Below are 15,512 nucleotides of genomic sequence, written 5' to 3' on the forward strand. Positions count from 1 at the left end.
TATACTGGCCAAATTAGGTAGACAGCAATTAAACGGTAATGCTGAGGATTCTCTGTGGGATGTACTGAGCTCTTACGGTGGCAGTTCAGACCAGTTCAGCATCATGTCCATCAGCACAACCCTTTGCATCCCCCAGAAGTAGGATAAGGTCCCAAACCATGTGTGCTGGCTTATACCTCATCGGTTGCCAGCGTGCGTGGCAGAAAGCAAGGTCTTGGGGTCATCTCCTGCCATGGGCCTCCCTGAGAGCAGCAAGGCTGAGCTGGAGGAGCAGTTTGATGGCTGTAATCTGAAGCTGGTGCAGTTTTACAGCTTGTATTTTTGCTGTTGCTTGGGGCTTGCTCATGAATGGGATTTTATAGGGCAGTTTAAGTATGAAATGTGAAACATGGGGGAATTATATCCTTTATGGTCCCCAGGAGGTAGGGCTCAAGGAAGAACTGTGTGAGGGGCACGGCAAATAGTAGGAGGCAGCAAGTTTCCTTTGAGGCCTTGGGGTAGTCCTGTTGGATGCTTTGGAGGCTGGGGGGAGACTTGCGGGAAATGAGGACCATGTCCTCGCTCTTTGCCCACTCTGCTTTGGGGTGGTGCTTCCCAGGATCTTCCTTTGGAGTGCCACTCCTGGGAGGAGGGGGATTTTTATGGTGTTGTCATGAGGGATGGACAGGAGCGTCACTGTGCCTGCCCCAGCACCACTGCCATCCTCGCCCTGATGGTCTGACCTTGAGAAGATGACCCAGGTGTTTGCTGTGAGATAGAGAAGAGTCTTTGAACGGTGCTGTATTGGGCTTTTGGTGGTGGATGTAGCTCCCACAGATTACTGCATCTGAGGGAATCTGGTTGAGCTTTTCCCAATTTTTCCAGCTAAGTTTGATTATTTGTTGTATCAATTATGGCTTTGGTTTTTTCAAACATCAGCTTTTACAGTTTGTCACTAATTCACCTGTTGAAAGATATTACAGAAATAGACATACAGTGATGGTAACACAAACTCCTAAAATACTGAGCATGAACTATAAGGATTTGCTTGTTGGCATTGATTTGTTCTTCTGTCTTGAAAATAAAATTACTGCGGAGCTACTTCTGTTGATTAATGAAGAATTAGCTGGAGACTTTCATTTTCTGTGTCAAGAAAACTGTGTAAAGTGTTAGAACAGACAGCAGCCTCGGAGCAATAATGTATAAGTGAATATTTAAAATCTCTCCCAAGGCCATGGGACAGTCCCAGTAAAAACCAGAATGCCTGGCAGTCAGACGGCCTGGTTTGTTAAGACACAGGAGCAAATAAATCTTTAAAAATAAGAGATACATAAAATCTTCCCTCTTTTGCTGGAGTCCTCATTATTAGCATGAACATGTGTCTGTTTTCATCTGCGTGATTAGATTCTTGGAAGTTGTCTCTGTGATGAATTGATGATTTCCATCAGAAACATCTCAATGGCCTGGACTAAATCAGCCACCAGTGAGGCAATAGTTGAAGAATTATTAAAATAAGCCCCGGGGCACATTTGTTTTATGTCGGACATTCTGGAAACTTTCTCTTTTGTGTACTGTGCTCCTACTATATCTTTCAACAAATACTTTCCCTCCAGGGAGGGTGTTTTTTTTCTTTCAAAAGGCAGTAAATTCAGCTGTTGCACAGAATAAAACCAGTAAATCTGTGGCAGTGGCATCTGATTTTAGTGCTGGGCAGCCAACATGGACTGAGCAAGCACAGGGTGTTGGCAGGATTGTCCTTTCTGTCCTCTCCATGCCCAGCTGGTTTCACTCGTGGTTTCCCAGCATTTTTGGAAGCTGTCCTTTCTGCTGGCCAGTTTTGCCTGGTTGCTTCACTGGCTGCTGGTGGCACCTCATTCTTCCCGTCTCTCACGGGGATGCCATGGACAGCATCTCCTTGAGGAGCTTATCCCATGGTAGTTGAAGAGCAGAAATCACATGAGTTTTGGTGGTTCACATGCCTGACTTCTGGGTTTTTTTGGAGGATATCAGGAATTGGGACCAGATGCCTTTTTTTCTCTCTTTTTTTTTTTTGAGAAAATGCCTCTTTTGAATACCATAAATCCTCCCTCGAGGCCATGAGAGAATATCTGTGCTGCCCACCGTCCAGCCAAACCACAATAAATCAGTGGGTCCTCCCAGCCCCTGCCATGCCTTTTGTGCAAAGGGCACAGCTTGGAAATTAGCTGTTGCTAATGGGAGAAGGCAGCTGTCGATCTGCAAATAAACATGAAGCTTTAGTCGCGAGTGCTGTTCCTGGCCTGTCAGTAATGCATGAGCAGCATCACAAATCATGTCCACTCACAGGCTTCCTGCACGGAGCTGGAAAAGAATGGGTAATGTGAAAAATTGCAATTAATAGGGTAAGTGAGAGGAAAGTCTCAGGTGGGACACAGCAAGGTGTGCAGTGGGGTTGGAGCAGTGGGATTTAGACCATTGTGTTTGCCATAAACTGCTTTTAACAGCTTTGATCTGTTTGTGTATGCTACTCATCCTCACTCACCATGGCCTGTGTCCACTGTCCCCTCTTTAGAGATGACTAGGAAAGAGATTGCGTACGATCCTGAGGTCTCCAAATTCAATTCCTGTTCCTCCTGGTTCTTTCAACAACATTACAAGTGCCCTTGCAGCTCCAGTCAAAACTAAATTTACTGGGTAAAGATATAATATTGCTCTAAACAGTCACGTAAGTTTTATTTAGCTGAGACTGCATCCGAGCTGTAAGAATTCAGTTTGATGTCTCTGTACATTGCTCAAAATTGGAGAAATTCACTCTCTGCTGTGGAAAACAGGGATATTTTGATTGAACAGCTGTGAGATAAATATCATGAGATGTAGTAGAGTGAACAAATGATATTCAGAAGAGAGTTGTAGTTGGAGACTCTATATTCTATTTAGATTATATTTGATTCACTATTGAAATACAGATACTTAGTACTGGTCCATATCCTGTCCAGGAATGGCCAAATCATTACTGATGCAGATGTAAGTGAAGATACTCAACACAGTAATTTAAGTTTCCAGATGGAGAACTGGAAATGAGCATTGCTGTATATCCACTCAGCTTCTAGTTATATCTTCACAGAGGCTGTGAAAGTAGCTGTTAAATATAATTTTTGTGGAGAGAAATGTCAAATAGAAGCAAGAAAAATTAAGTAACCAAAACCTGAAAAGAGTAAGGTTGCTTTAATACGGCTAAAGAGTCTGCAGACAGTGTTGAAAGGGATCCAATGACAAGACATCAGAAATTATCATCGGAAAAAATCTCAATGTAATTAGTCAGCGCGTGTAACCACTGGACAAAGCAGACAAGGGATTAGCGGTATCTTCTAAGTCAAGCCTGGCTACACTGCTAAACGATAGTCTTTTGTCCAGCCAGAAGCTATGGATCTGAGGTAAAAATTGTACAGTCTTTGTTTTGTCTGGGGTCAGATTAGATTATCATAATGGCTTTAAAATCTATGAATCTGTCATATTCGATTTTAAGTGAGTGAATCAAAAGACTCACTTAACGTAGGTATGCACATTCAGACCAGAGTTGAGTGAATAATTCAATAATTAATTTGATGAGCACAAACATAAGAACACGAGCGCCGTTTCATTGGGTCATACCAAAGATACATCTGTTCCAGGATTGCTCCTCAGATGACAAATGCTTTTGTCTTAAATCCACCACCTGCTAATTCCATTAGGTCGCCCATTTCTCATCTATGGTGTGAAATAATTCCTTATATTTCCCTTTTCCATGTTCCATCCTTTTCATGATTTTGTAGAGTGCTATCGTATCTCCTCTGTCATCTCTTTTCTCTGTAAATTTGATCTCTCTTTTCATGGAGAAGCTGTCTGGTCCTGCTTGTTTTTCTACTCTGCACTTTCCCAAGTTTGACTATACTTTTGGCCAAAGCGTCTTCAGGACTCTTTTCCATAAAGGTCATCATGGTGGGATTTGTCTGAATGAACACAGAAACGGACATTTCTGTACCTCACACCCTGAAGAGTGCCCTTAGCAGCATCACACCCTAGAAATGCCTCCTTCCTTCTGTTGGCTGAAGATGAGGGTGGTAGCTCTCATATGGGTGCTTATTCTGTAGACTTGCAAGATTGGGTGAGATGAACTTTGTCAAAAATGTTGAAGGTGTGAGTGTACCATGGATGTTTGGGCAACAAATTATTTTCTCCTTTCCACTCAGTTTTCTCCCAAACCTTTTGCTTGCTTTTTCATGGCCAAGCATTTCAGGGAACTGTCCTTGATAACTCCAACATTTATTTCCTGATTTTTATAGGTATTATATATCCTAAAATTGTGCATGTACCATAAAATGGGTTTTTCCTTGTATTTACTTTAGTTACTTGCAGATTTCTTAAGAAATACTTCATTATAATCAACTAGAATTTTGTTTTTCTTTATCAATTCTCTGCAAGTTTCTTCACACTTTCTCAAAAGTTGAAGAGCACATTAATGACTTTTTAAATGTATATATAGTTCTTGTAACAGTATAAAACAAGATACCTATATCATTTAGAGTTAAGTTAGTCATTTGGTTTTAATATTTAGCTCCCAATGTATTGTTTCACTGCTTGGGCAAGTTGATTTTTGCAACAACGTATCCTGACTTCTTTCTTTGGTTCAAAATAAATTTTCCTTGGTGTACTTCATCCAGTACAGAGGGACAACTCAAAGACTGTAGGTATTGTACATCCTATAGAAAAGCTAAAAAAGAAGTTGAATTTATAGAATCATAGAATCATTAAGGTTGGAAGAGACCTCTAAGATCATCGAGTCCAACCGTCAACCCAACCCCACCATGCCCACTAAACCATGTCCCTAAGCGCCTCATCTACACGTCTTTTAAATACTTCCAGGGATGGGTACTCAACCACTTCCCTGGGCAGCCTGGTCCAATGCTTAACCACTCTTTCAGTAAAGAAATTTTTCCTCATGTCCAATCTAAACCTCCCCTGGCACAACTTGAGGCCATTTCCTCTCGTCCTTTCGCCAGTTACTTGGGAGAAGAGACCGACACCACCTCGCTACAACCTCCTTTCAGGTAGTTGTAGAGAGCGATGAGGTCTCCCCTCAGCCTCCTTTTCTCCAGACTAAACAGTCCCAGTTCTCTCAGCCGATCCTCATAAGACTTGTTCTCCAGACCTTTCACCAGCCTCGTTGCCCTTCTCTGGACACGCTCCAACACCTCAACGTCCTTCTTGTAGTGAGGGGCCCAAAACTGAACACAGTATTCGAGGTGTGGCCTCACCAGTGCCGAGTACGGGGGCACGATCACTTCCCTGCTCCTGCTGGCCACACTATTTCTGATACAGGACAGGATGCCATTGGCCTTGTTGGCCGCCTGGGCACACAGCCGGCTCATGTTCAGCTGGCTGTCAACCAGCACCCCCAGGTCCTTTTCCGCCAGGCAGCTTTCCAGCCACTCTTCCCCAAGCCTGTAGCGGTGCATGGGGTTGTTGTGGCCCAAGTGCAGGACCCGGCACTTGGCCTTGTTTAATCTCATACAGTTGGCCTTGGCCCATCGATCCAGCCTGTCCAGGTCCCTCTGCAGAGCCTTCCTACCCTCGAGCAGATCAACACTGCCGCCCAACTTGGTGTTGTCTGCAAACTTGCCGAGGGCGCACTCGATCCCCTCGTCCAGATCATTGATAAAGATATTGAACAGAACTGGCCCCAAAACTGAGCCCTGGGGAACACTGCTCGTGACTGGCCAATGTGAGATACAGGTGATACAAGGGGCTTCAGAGCTCTTTCTGCACTGAGACAAGTATCACCCAATGTTATCTTAACATCAGCTGTTACCACAAAGACATCTGCCTGCAAACTTACTTGTGAGAAAGCATGTGGAAATCAGACTCGGAAAAAGGAATATCCACACAAAAGCAAATTTCTACTAAGTGTTATTCACAGAAAACCTGGGCTGTTTAAGCTCCAGCTGAGCAGTGACTTTACTATACTTTTCTATGGTCCTTGTTGATATTTAGGACAATTCTTAGTGCTGCATTCATCTTATATTTCATAATTGTTTACTATACATTGCATAATTTACAGTATCCGTTTTCAGTTACATCGGTTCTCATTATTTTTAGGTCTGTTCTTCCTAGTTAATGCTGGCAGGACATCGAGGTTGGTTTCCATTGGAAAACAAGTCAAAAGGAAAACAAACCCAACCTCTTAGTGCTGAAACATGACCTACTTTTAAATTGCTGTCAGGTGAGGAATCTCCTCCAGATTTTAACTATCCGCTTATTTTATGGAGAGCTGGAGGAATATGACAGCAGTTAGGAAACACATTGTTCCAGCCCTCAGACACTGGAAAACGTATTTTGTGTGGTGGTTTGTCTACAGAGCTCTACTTTTCTGTTTTCTAGAAGCAAAGTGAGAAAGGTTGAGGCAACAAAATCACATATATATAAAAATATATATATATACACACACACAATAAGCAAGAGTGATTGTGCTTGGGCTGATTTACTGACATCTCGCATAAGGAAATTAATGAATCAGGGAGTAATTGCTTCTTTAAAACTAAACTTTTGAGTTATTTAATGCATACTGTGCATATTTTAATGACATTTTTTAAAATGCTGGTTTTTTGCACAGTGAAACCTGTGGTGAATCCATTGTAAGTGTGGATTCACATGTGGTGACATCAAATTGTTGACTTGACACAGTGGGCACAGGTGAAAGTCACCATTGCTGAGCTTCAGCTTTGCCTTTTAATTTAGTGCAAAGCCATGAAGAAAAACAGGCTGAATAACCAACGTGTATGTCCATAGGTCCTTTTTTAAATGACAAGGAGCACACTTGAGTGTGATCAAGCTGCTAATACTAGATGATTCCTTGGCTCCTGTGGAGGTGCCAATCAAACTATAAGAGCTCAGAAGAGTGGAAAAAAGATGTGCTCATCTTCTGCCCATCATGGTGTTTGTAGACCTCAGCAGAGCGCTAGAGATGTGAAACTTGGCTACAATATTCCTTAGGATTTGATTGCATGGTGGAGTTCTCAATGCAGGTTGCTTTACTACAGCTACGTGCCTCATAAATAGTGATAGCAGCACTGGGGGAGTGTTGCTGTAGCTGGCAGGTCCTGGGTCTCCTCCACACACCACTGCCTGGGGGGACAAGCATAGAGGCAAGTGGGCTGCTGGCATTTGAAAGACTGTCATAAGCTGTCAGTAAGTAAGGTTTAGTCACAAGAGACTTAAAATCCTGAGGTCCTTCGCCATTTGCTTGCTCCTAGTGCTGTCACACTTTTTACCGCTGATGGAACCAGGAGAAATTTTGAATACAATGTTGAATATTTGAATACAGAACAAAATTTTGAATAAAACAAGACAGCATTGATCTCAAAAAATCATGGACCTCAAAAGAGCTCCGCAGTAGGGATTCTGTGAAGGAAAATGTTGTCTCCAAAGATTTTAACTGTCAAACTACATTATATCCCTGAGCTGAGCTTTCCAGAGACTTAATGGTCCTGTCCCAGTGGAAACAGAATTCTGTTCTTCAAAGCACAGCCTCACTACAGCTGCTCAGCAAATGTCATATGAAACTTTTAATGCAGGGAAAAAAATGTTTTGGTTTGGTTCTGAGAGATGATCACATCATTTTTGCCCAAACTTTTCCAAAACAACCCCTCAGGGTGGGAGGCAGCCCTCTGGTGCAGCCACCATCGCACTGGTGATGAAGGGCTGAAGAGGAACCATCAGCCTTCCAGAATAAATCCCACAGCAACATTCCTTTGAACAGTGCTGTCAAAGGAGAGGATTCTAACACCCATCCATCCCTCTCTACCACATGCACACACCTGTATTCTGGAAAAATAAGACAAAATTAATCCTATGTCCTTTCTTTGGTGGCCTTGGAACATAATATTTATGTTACCATCAGATTTTAAGGTGAGTGATTTAAAGCTACAATAACAGGGAAAGTCCTTGCCTCGTTCAGGCTGAATATTTTATGATGTGCTGCTAATGAGAAAGCTGGTGCGGTTTTCTGAGGTGTATACTGAATAAGGCAAGTCTCTGTAGGACACACAGTATTTCTATAGCAATATCTGTCCCTGCCTGATTAGCACCTTAGATTATTGGCACAAGGAGAATTTTAATCACATACTTACATTTGCAAGAGGTCAGACTGAATAATCATCATGTTCCTTTCTGGGTCTAAAATCTATTAATCTGTTTACTCATTTTCTTCTTATGTGTTACGTCGTTTGAACAATGAGATGAGGGCAGCCAATTTCTCTTTCCTTTTGAACAGCGAGGTGGCCAGGTTTGCTCTCTGGTTCTCATGCATTTTCACAATGCAGAGGAAGTTTAAAGCCAAACAGAAAAGCCCTCCATTAAAAAAAAAAAAGGAAACATTTGTATTAATAAGAATTCCTTCATTAAAGAAAACTAATACTCAGAGCCAGAACTTCCCAGGAACAGTCCCTTTGGTCTTTCTTATCTCACCTCATGCTTCCAGCTTCGTGCCCCAGGGGCTGAGTTATGTGCTTTTTCTGATTTATATTGTAGGAAATTGCGAATGTGTAACTTCTGATCAGTGAGCTGTTCACAGTTGTAGGGTAATGCTCATATTTTACCTATTTTTCATATTGGCCTGGGATGTCTCCTGCTCCAAGTTTCTGAAATCAGCCCTCTTTTCGTTAGGCATCCCTAATCTGCAGGTTTAAACAGTGTTAGTGAGTCCCTAGGGATGTCTCTGCCTTTCTGCACTGGTTCTTCTAAGCCAGCCTGGTGGTGCTTTGGTGATTTGTCCATTGGAGGCTGGATCATGGCTTGAACTGCAGTGAAGCATCAGGTGAACTTCATGCGCTTCTGGAGGGAAAAGCCTACAAGCTCTGAATAGCTTTGATGGGATTCTCTGTGTAAATCCACCACTGATGAGTTCATCAATAAGACTTTTGATAAAAAGCAATTAAACCGTTAAGCAGCAGACAATCCAGAGCAATTCCAGCCTGTACTCCAAAAGAGACAGAAAAGAAAAACATCAATGTTTTGCCAAATGGCAAAGAAGTCAAAGTGATATTTCAAAGGGTGTTATTTTTCAAGCCCCTAAAAAAAGCAGAAAGGTTCGTACACTTGATAACAGTGGGGGATGCAGGGGTGAATAAATGAGAGGATTTGTCTGTACACACATATGGTACCAGCAAGAGAAAGAAAGGGTAACATGACTAAATTAATATCAATATGTGACTAACATCTTTTTAATTCCAACATTTATTTGTTCTTTTATTTATGTATTTTTTTACCTGAAGGCTAACATATGTAGGGATGTCGCCTGCCAGGCAGCCCCACTGCGGTGGTGGTCCGGCAGGTACTTGGTAGATTGACCTGCGACACGCGGGTGCAGGTTTCACACTGCTGGCAAAAACATCAGAAATCCAGAGAGGTTGGCTCTTTGTTTATGAGTTTAGGAGTCTTAAATTACAAGGGAGGGGTTTTTTTGGTGCTCATTTTTAATCATAGTGTTTCTTTGAAACTTTGCATGTTCTGCTTCCCTGATGGTACTACAAAGGAATCGGTTGCTTCAGAAAAAGGTTGATCATGTCCTTTCTCCTTCCCTGCAACAGGGGCTGTTTGCTTTTTATTTATCAGTTTGGCTCTTTCCTGATGAACTTGATGGTGAAATGGGTTAATGTAAAGTAAAGGTGTAATACTAATGCTGAAATGTCTCCTCATCTCTCCCAAGTTACATCTGTAAATTAGAAATTACAAAAATGTAGAAATTGTGTAGTGACATGGACTGACACCAACCATTGAACAGAGCCTTAATAACTATTAGGACGTTGCCTCTAATGAAGATTGTAAGGTCTTTCAGTGTCTGTGCAGGGTGTTTAGACAACAGTGTGCACACACAGAGCCCAAATAACAAAGTAGCTCATCCGTGTACACAAAACCATTGGCATTTTCAGTTTTTTGAAGCCTGTCCTAAACTGAGATGGTGTAGCAACCTGTACTGGAGGTTTGGATCTACATTTAAGCACCAAATTGGGAAGAAACAAGAGGCAAAATCCCCAAATCCAGCCAGAAAAAAAAAAAGATTAAAAATCTAGCAATGGACACTGATTCTGTTTTTAACATCTGTCTCTGTTCCCTCCTTCATCTTCATTAGAGCTGGGAAAACTTTCTGTAGTTGACCCCAGCCCAGAGGACTGTAGGAGTTTATTGCAAACTCCAGCACCAGGCTAGATCTTCTGAAAGATTTGCATCATCTGCATGATCAGTACGTGAAGTCTCCGTAATGAAACACTAGATCCATAAGGTTTTATCTCAGGAAACCCTGGAACCAGAGTGCAATCTGTGTCTCCCCATTGGAACTGCAGATAATGCCTCTTTTTTCGTATGGTCAAGCTGTGTCCTACTGCCCCTCTTCAAAATGGTGTTTGATGGCAATGCATCTTTCTTAGTGGGGTAGGGCTTGTGGAACAGGACATTGCTGTATGTCCTGGTTGTTTCATTGGGACAAGTCTGATTCTCTCTTTCCTGCAGTGAGAAAACGGAAATAATGTTTATTCTGGCCTTCCTCATGTTGATAGTCAGTGGCATGAGCTAAAGGCACATGTAAAAGATGTCGTAGAAATGAAAAGTATTCATATTTATGGTTGGTTGTTTTTTTTTTTTCATTTTAAACTAAATGAATCTTCTGGGCATTGTTTTGAAAGTGATTCCCATTATTCCTGGAGATAGACAGGGCATGTGCTGGGGGTGTCCATGCGTGATGTGGACACCCAGCTTAGCTCCTTCTCCAAGCGCTGGGCTTTCCCCACACCCCGTGGTGAACCAGGGGAGAGCCACTGTTCAGTGGCCGAGCAGGCACCAAGAGAGGTAGTCCCAGCAGGCATCCATGCAGAAGATGCAGCTGCAGCTGCTTTGCTGATTTTTGCCCAGCTCTGAGTCCCCGGGCAGGGCGAATGCTACTTTGGATCTCAGCGTGACACTTGAGCTGTCCCCAGGCTTAAATACATTTCAAGTAACTCCACTTGGCTACTCCTCCTTTGACTTTTTCTTTGCGGGGAACTAAGATCGAAATCAGCAGGGGAAAAAGGTTCCTTGTGCTGATGTTTGGGACAGTGTGTCCAGCTCCATGAGCCAGTGCCAGCTGCAAGACAGGAGCAGTCCTCTTCCACTAATGAGAAATTCCTCCTACCCTCTCTTTCTGGTCAGAAAATTTTGTCTTAAATTTCTTTAAGACAAAGACCTAATTCTGCTCTTACTGCCTGCAGTTTCAACTCTGCCTCCTGTGCACTGCTCAAAATTGCCATAGAGGGGGCAAAACTGGTACTGCCATTAAAAAGGAAGAAAAGTATCCCAGAATAATAAAGACTGGAACAAACAAATTGCAGCAGTGCTTTGTGAGTGCCCAGGTCTGTTCAGAGCAGGATGCCAAGTCCCGTGTCAGCAGGGTAGAGAGGGTTGGGATCGAGACCAGCTTTAGGCAAACTGGCCTAGTACAGCACTGACTTCTGTCAGTCCTTGGGCAGCATACAGGGAGCAGCATTCCCAATGACTTTACAGTTGAGTTAGCCGTTTTGGAGGAGAAAAGCCATATGGACATAAGCTCCATATGGAAAGTAGCCATGGCCTGGGGTGCTGAGTTGCAGAGCATCCCTGGGAGGTGAACCCCAGCCATGACACTTGCCCGGAGCAGGGATACTCTATAGGTGAGTGCAAACATGTAACGCAAATCCCATGTACCATAACACGGAGTCACCACACGAATAAATAGGAGCACGGGTCCCTCGACTGTCTGCGTGTACCTGGGATGCTGTTGACACTGAATAAGCAAGTGGCTGCAAACTTACCAGCTGCTCCTCCTGAGTCCTTGGATTAAGCCCTGGTTTGCAGTGCATCATTTAAGAGGTTGCAAATATTTTCCGTGTGTTGAAAGAAAATTATAAACAGATTGAGCCTGGGTACAGTAGATCCACTGGACTAAATTTGACTAAGAAAAGCTTTCGATTAAAGAATGAGGCTTAAGGGGGATGGGGAGTGAGCTGGCACAGAGGGAAATTTTGTCATTTTAATGAAAAAATTTTTGTGGAAGTATACTCTCTGCAAACGTCGAAGGAAAGAGTCCTTGTGCAGGAAAGCACATGATGTAAACCAGTATCTACTAAAGCAGTCCATCTCCTGAATATAACAAAAGTAACTATGAAATTGCAAAACAGCACGCACTGCATTTTCATGGGGAAATGTGCTGTATTCAGTCATATTAATTACTGCGTGGGCTCAATTTTCAGTGCAATCAATCCATGGGAAACAAAAGGGCTGCAGGGGAAATATAAAAAGACAGTCAGCTAATAGGAGCCAGATTCAATAAAACTGTGTCTGCCTTCAGTGAACGGCGAGGCAGAGGTGTGTCCATTCCCCTTGGCAAGGCATGCGATGGGTCGGGCAAAGGGTGTAGGGCTGAGAGGGGCTTGGAGCAACACCCTGTGTATGTATAGATATGTATATATACACACACATATATATGAGGAATACAAGTCCCATTGTGAGAAACGAGGAAAGAAAGGGGTTTAATTCAAGTTTTTCTGTGTGGTGTTCAGGGTGTCATCTCACAGCAGGTTGTTGTGTGATTGCACTTCTGCCGGTGCAACTTCTACCTGCCATACCTCCTTCCCCGCTGTGCCGTGAGTCACGGACTCTCCAATTCGGTACGGTACCAGGGTGTTTTCCTCGCCCCGCTGTCAGCCTGGCACTGCTGCTCTGGTCCCTCTCTGCTGGCAGCAAGCAGCAAGCCCCAGGGCTGCTGGTACAGCCAGGGGGTCTCCTGGGTGGACTTCAGACCCTGGGTGAACTTCATCTTTACTGCAGAGTTTCAGTTTAATGCCAATATTTTAACGAGCTATTTGGTCTGTTTGCCTAGCACTTAATAGGGGGATTATCCGGTTTATTTTTTTTCTTCCAAGACTGCTTTTCAGTTTCAAAGTTGAATGTGTTCATTTTTAGTGGTAGCCTTCTCTTCCATTCAGGCTCCAAACTTCCCTAGGAAGTGACTTCATGGCATTATTCAAGCAGATTATTGCTTGGAGTGGCTGCGGCTGAATTACCTAGTGTTCTTATAATGACAAGCTCCCAGCCATATGTATTTAATGACTGTAACAATTTATTATTTTCCCTTTATTAGGTTTGTTTTTAAAGAAAGTTTCACTGTGCCATTTATGATATGCTAAGTGGTGCAACTTGCTGAAAAAACATATCGCATACATTTTATTTTTTAATAGGTTTTGCTTGTTAAAATGGAAATCTTTTATTTACCCTAGTATGGCAGTTTTCTGCTGACAGTTTTATTATTTCAATTACTCAGACATTTCTTTCCTCTTTTGTTTCCCCAGATACTCCTCCAGGGAGTTTTAATGTGTCCATTCTTTATTTAAGATTGGGTTCAGAACGTGTTATTTCTAGCAGAGCAGAGGAAAAGCATAATATAGCAGACATTAAATAGTGGGATGTCAAGGTTTTATTTTCTTTCCCCTTTGAGTTGTGGAATCCTTTCCCCATCTGTGTCTTCTGGTGATTAATTGCGCTGGTAATCTGTGCACCCTCATCAATAACTGTCTGCTACCAGTGCTGGGCAGAGGCCATGCTCTGCCTAAAGAGTTTGTGGCTGCTGATAAATGAACATCCATGTATGAGTAAAAGGGGGGACACCCCTGAGAGCATTTAAAATTGCCAGACACCCAGAGTCCTTTAATGAACTAACGCTCTATAGGTATTGGCAGTAACTACTGTATGCCTTCCACTCAGCAGTGGGGAAAGGGGAATGGGACCATTCCTCCAGGGCAAAACCCTGGTCGGTGGAGTGAAAAGTGAACCCCAAGGGCTCATACGAGTAGGGAGCCTTACAACCTCAGTGGGCCAGCACCGGCAGGAAGGGCAGACCGAATTCACCTATACAAAGTTTGCTAGGGTGGGACAGCATGGAAGCTGGTATCTGCTCCCCCTGGCTCTTGCTGGGGCGGAGTTGTGGTTTCCCTCTGCAAGTGCTAGTGAGTCTTTGACCACTGTCTGATGTGTGATGGATTTTATTGTCTATTATAGCATGACTATTTCTGGTTTAGTTCTGTTACTTCTTTTCTTTGCCCCTTGCTACTCTTCTGGTCTCTGAGGCAGAGACCAGTCCTTGGACTATGAAGAAACCAAAACCAAATGCTTGTTGGGACAGTGGAGGAGCCCCCAGGGCTCCAGACGGATGTGTGCTTGGACTACCGGCGGCTAGTGCATGGCCTTGGCCATCCTTGAGCGAGGTAGAAAGCACGTTAAAGCATATCCTCACACTTCTGCATCCTGTCATGTTTTCCAGAGTGTCTGGTGGAGAGCTTTTCGACCGCATCGTCGAGAAAGGTTTCTACACCGAGAAGGATGCCAGCACCCTGATCCGGCAGGTCCTGGATGCCGTCTACTACCTGCACCAAATGGGCATCGTGCACAGGGACCTCAAGGTACGACCGCAGTGTGACTCGGTCCTCCGGGCAGTGTTAATGAAAGTTGCACAATTATGTGAGTCTAACGCATGAAAATCCATCCTCCCCTGGGACTGGCTGTTTCAGTAAGGTTTTACCATAAGAGGGATGCTCCGCAGGCTCCATATCCTCCCATCATAATTGGTTTTAATGAGGACTTTGCAATCAATGCTGTTACAATGGCAGTTTTGCACATACCATGTGAGGGAAAAGTCATTCACTAAGACCCAAAACATTACATTAAGGCAAGAAACTCATCTCAGCTGGGATGTAAGTGTTTACTGCTGTAAAGTATCTTGCAGATTTGCTGTGCTATATTTACTTTTACTTAATAATAATTAGTAACAATAAATAGTGTGGGAGAGTGGAATGATTTCCTATCGTGCTATTTGGACCAGTGTTTTTGGAGACACTGTTAACAGCAAGGATTCTTCTAAGGAACATTGTGTGCCAATGTGATTTTTAGATAATTTTCCTTTCAACTATATTGTGTTATCACATCAAAACCTCTCAGCTTTTCTGGCAAAAAAAAAAAAAACCAAAACAAAACATTATTTCTGTATTGTTTCCTTCCTATATCTTAAACTGTCATTAAAATAAGCAGAAAGGCTTGGATTTCATAACACAGCTAAATGTCCCCATCTTTAGTATCTTAAGTAATAAATTAGCAGAAGGCATTAGAAAAAGATACAAATGTCAAAAGAAAACTGTGGTTTCAGTTCCTGAGCTAGTTAATTCTATCAGTGTTTACTGCCAGAAATTAAGAATTTAGTGAATGAGATAACACCTCTGGTTGTGTTTTGGAGGGATGCTCCAAACAGGAGTTACCTTGGATGTTGATGCTGTGGCCTTGAATTGTCCCCATGTAAAGAGACAGTGGAATGTGGCTAAACAGGTCATATTATGTAAAGACTTAATGAACATTAATACAGTCAAGAGCCACAGAGACGGGGTTTTTTTTTTTTTTTTTTTACTTCTTAAATAAATTTTTCTAGTAAATATATTTTTAAAATTAATTGTATTTTTAATACAGTC

At 42.8% G+C, this 15,512-nt stretch overlaps 1 protein-coding gene across 1 annotated transcript in view; it reads left to right on the forward strand.

Annotated features, from left to right (window-relative positions):
* CAMK1D (calcium/calmodulin-dependent protein kinase ID) overlaps positions 1–15,512 on the forward strand; it is a 138,871-nt gene that overhangs the window by 75,366 nt on the left and 47,993 nt on the right. Inside the window, exon 4 of the mRNA XM_009321774.1 lies at positions 14,318–14,456. Within this exon, the coding sequence (XP_009320049.1) occupies positions 14,318–14,456 (139 nt within the window). The remainder of the gene's footprint in view (positions 1–14,317; positions 14,457–15,512) is intronic.

This window comes from Pygoscelis adeliae, unplaced genomic scaffold (genome assembly GCF_000699105.1).
Source record: "Pygoscelis adeliae isolate BGI_AS28 unplaced genomic scaffold, ASM69910v1 Scaffold202, whole genome shotgun sequence".
In the NCBI taxonomy this organism is placed as follows: Eukaryota; Metazoa; Chordata; class Aves; order Sphenisciformes; family Spheniscidae; genus Pygoscelis; species Pygoscelis adeliae.